Source organism: Uloborus diversus, chromosome 9 (assembly GCF_026930045.1).
Source record: "Uloborus diversus isolate 005 chromosome 9, Udiv.v.3.1, whole genome shotgun sequence".
NCBI lineage: Eukaryota > Metazoa > Arthropoda > Arachnida > Araneae > Uloboridae > Uloborus > Uloborus diversus.
Genome location: NC_072739.1, coordinates 109262628 through 109265064, shown reverse-complemented (window position 1 = coordinate 109265064; position 2437 = coordinate 109262628). Strand labels below are relative to the sequence as shown.

The 2437-nt window shown below is 33.6% G+C and overlaps 1 protein-coding gene across 1 annotated transcript; it reads left to right on the top strand.

The window, feature by feature from the left end:
• Positions 1-333: 333 nt before the first annotated feature.
• LOC129230042 (probable bifunctional dTTP/UTP pyrophosphatase/methyltransferase protein) lies at positions 334-1125 on the top strand. Its single transcript, XM_054864429.1, has one exon. It carries the CDS (start codon positions 337-339, stop codon positions 991-993), a length of 657 nt encoding a protein of 218 aa, XP_054720404.1. The 5' UTR covers positions 334-336; the 3' UTR covers positions 994-1125.
• The last annotated feature ends 1312 nt before the right edge of the window (positions 1126-2437 follow it).

Below are 2437 nucleotides of genomic sequence, written 5' to 3'. Positions count from 1 at the left end.
ATCGGAGCGCGTGTTTGAGTGGTTGTCTTTTCTGGCGAGTTATCGCGTTTGGTGATTGTTCACTGCGAACGATTATTAGCTGCACACGTGAATTGTTTATTAAATAAAATATTATTTTTGGCAAATTTGGCGATATCCAAAACTTTGCTGTGGTAACCCTAGCAGCGCAAGAATGAAAAATCCGATCCAAAATGGCTAAACTTAAGCTGATGCGTCGGATCAGAACTAATACACTGATAACATATCTAAGCTCGTTGTTTATGACCGAGAGCTGCTAAGTCATTTTTTTTTTCAAAACAATATGGTCTGGAAATTGCAAACATTACTGAAGAAATCATGATTGAACCTTATTTGCATCGTTTGAACAAGCAAAAAATAATTTTGGCGTGTAATTCACCGAGAAGAATTGAATTACTTCAAAAAACCGGCATTAGATTCGACTCTTTTCCAAACCAGTTGACGAAGAAATTGAAACCGGATAGTTTCAAATCCATTGCTGATTTTGCAATGGCCGTTGCAGAAGGCAAAGCTCTTTCTGTTCTGGAAGCCTGTAAAACAGTTGGCGAAATACCTCCAAATCTTGTGATTGGAGTTGAAACTGTCGCATGTAAAGAGAGAAAAATCTATGGCAAGCCCAGTAGTAAAGAAGAAGCATGCTTTATTCTGAGAAATCTCAGCGGATGTACACATTCTGTTATAACGGGAGTTTGTCTTATGTTTCCCGCTGCTAGAAATAGTGAATGGCTTTACGATGTGAAAAGCTTTTACGAGGAAACTTTTGTAACGATGTCTGAATTGTCGGCAAAAATAATTACGGCCTATGTTAGTACAGGACAGCCAATGGATGAGCTTGGGGCGTACGGAATGCAAGATAAAGGGGCAACTATAATTAAAAGAATTGACGGAGATTTTTCCAATGCCGTTGGTTTTCCTGTACATAGATTTTGCTACGAATTGTGTGAGTTAATCGAATGTAAGAAGACATTTAGATAAAGTGTTTTCACTGATGATTATTTAATGAAATTTTCGGTTGTGGAATTGTTCGACGTACGTTAAAAATTGCCACATTTTCGGTTGCCCATCAGAGTGGACTTGATTCAAAACGATAAGAGAATCATTGCGTGGAACTCTAAATTTAAAATTTAAAAACTAAGCTCGCTACTAAAGAATATTAAAGTGGTTTCAAAATGAAAAAAAAAAAAAAAAAAATGAACACCTTATTATTAAATTACGCCATTCAAAAATGAAATAATCTGCAGAATCAAAAGTTTTATTCATCACAGTAAAAATTAAGTTGAAATGTAATATTAAAGTATGTATATAAAAATTAACCACAGCAATTTCTATTTCCGGAAATTTTTTCGCCAATTTTTCAAGTTCCTCTTTATGCTAATTCCCCCCAAAAGTATTATAACCGAATGACACCTGTTTTTTTTTTTCCTTTCATGCACATTGCGGACGTCTGCATTTCGTAAAAGGAATCTACCTTCATTTGCCAAAATTATGGATAACATTAAGCGACTTGAGTATTCGCCGATCCATTTTTTGGTCGACTTTGTATCGAGTTCTTCCGTCACTCTTAATCCACTGAAAGCTATTAATGAATTTTACGATATTGTTATTGACCGGATTGCAAATTTATTTATTTTCGGGAGAAATCGATTCCCTGTAGAAATTTTGCAGAATTTGATGAAAAAAATCTCGGCATATGAGTTTCAAATGACTTTCTCTAATAAAATTTCATTATTGTTTAAATCATATTAGTTCATGGCATACGAATGGGGTTGTTTCCATCAGTCAAAAGTACTATATTTAGTCACTGAAATTGATAGAATAAGCAAAAAAAAAAAAAAAAAAAGCAAGGAAAAACTTTTATTTTCAAAATAATTAATTTTTAAAATGTCCGTCAGATAGAGTGTGGTCTTTATGACGTACCAAGTGATGAAGTTTGGCTTGCTATTCCACTGTCGCGCTGAATGCTTATACTTGCTGTCCATCGCGTTTCCACGATATGATAATCAAGAAGCGAGTTAAAAAATTGCGCTTTCGCTAATGGCATTTCATTACTTGTAATGTCATGTGCAGAAGCGTAAAAGTGAAGTTGAATCTGAGCACCAAACAAAATAATAGTTAAAAAATATTAAACTTTGTCAAATAATTTTAAAAATGGTCAAATCCTATATTTTTAAGCATGCTCTTTCAGAAAGAAATACTTTTAAAATTTCGGAAACGACCACAGAATTTATTTCACAGAAAAACTGATTAAAAAATTATTACATTATGATTTTACACGTGACTTTCGAATAATAGGGACTATTTCGATAATTCGGATTTTGGCGCAGTCGCCAAGTCCTATGCAATAATCGCTTTGTTTTGACAATATCAAGTCAAATATCAACATTTTTCTGGTTTTTTTTAAATTAGTTTCTAAGTGATT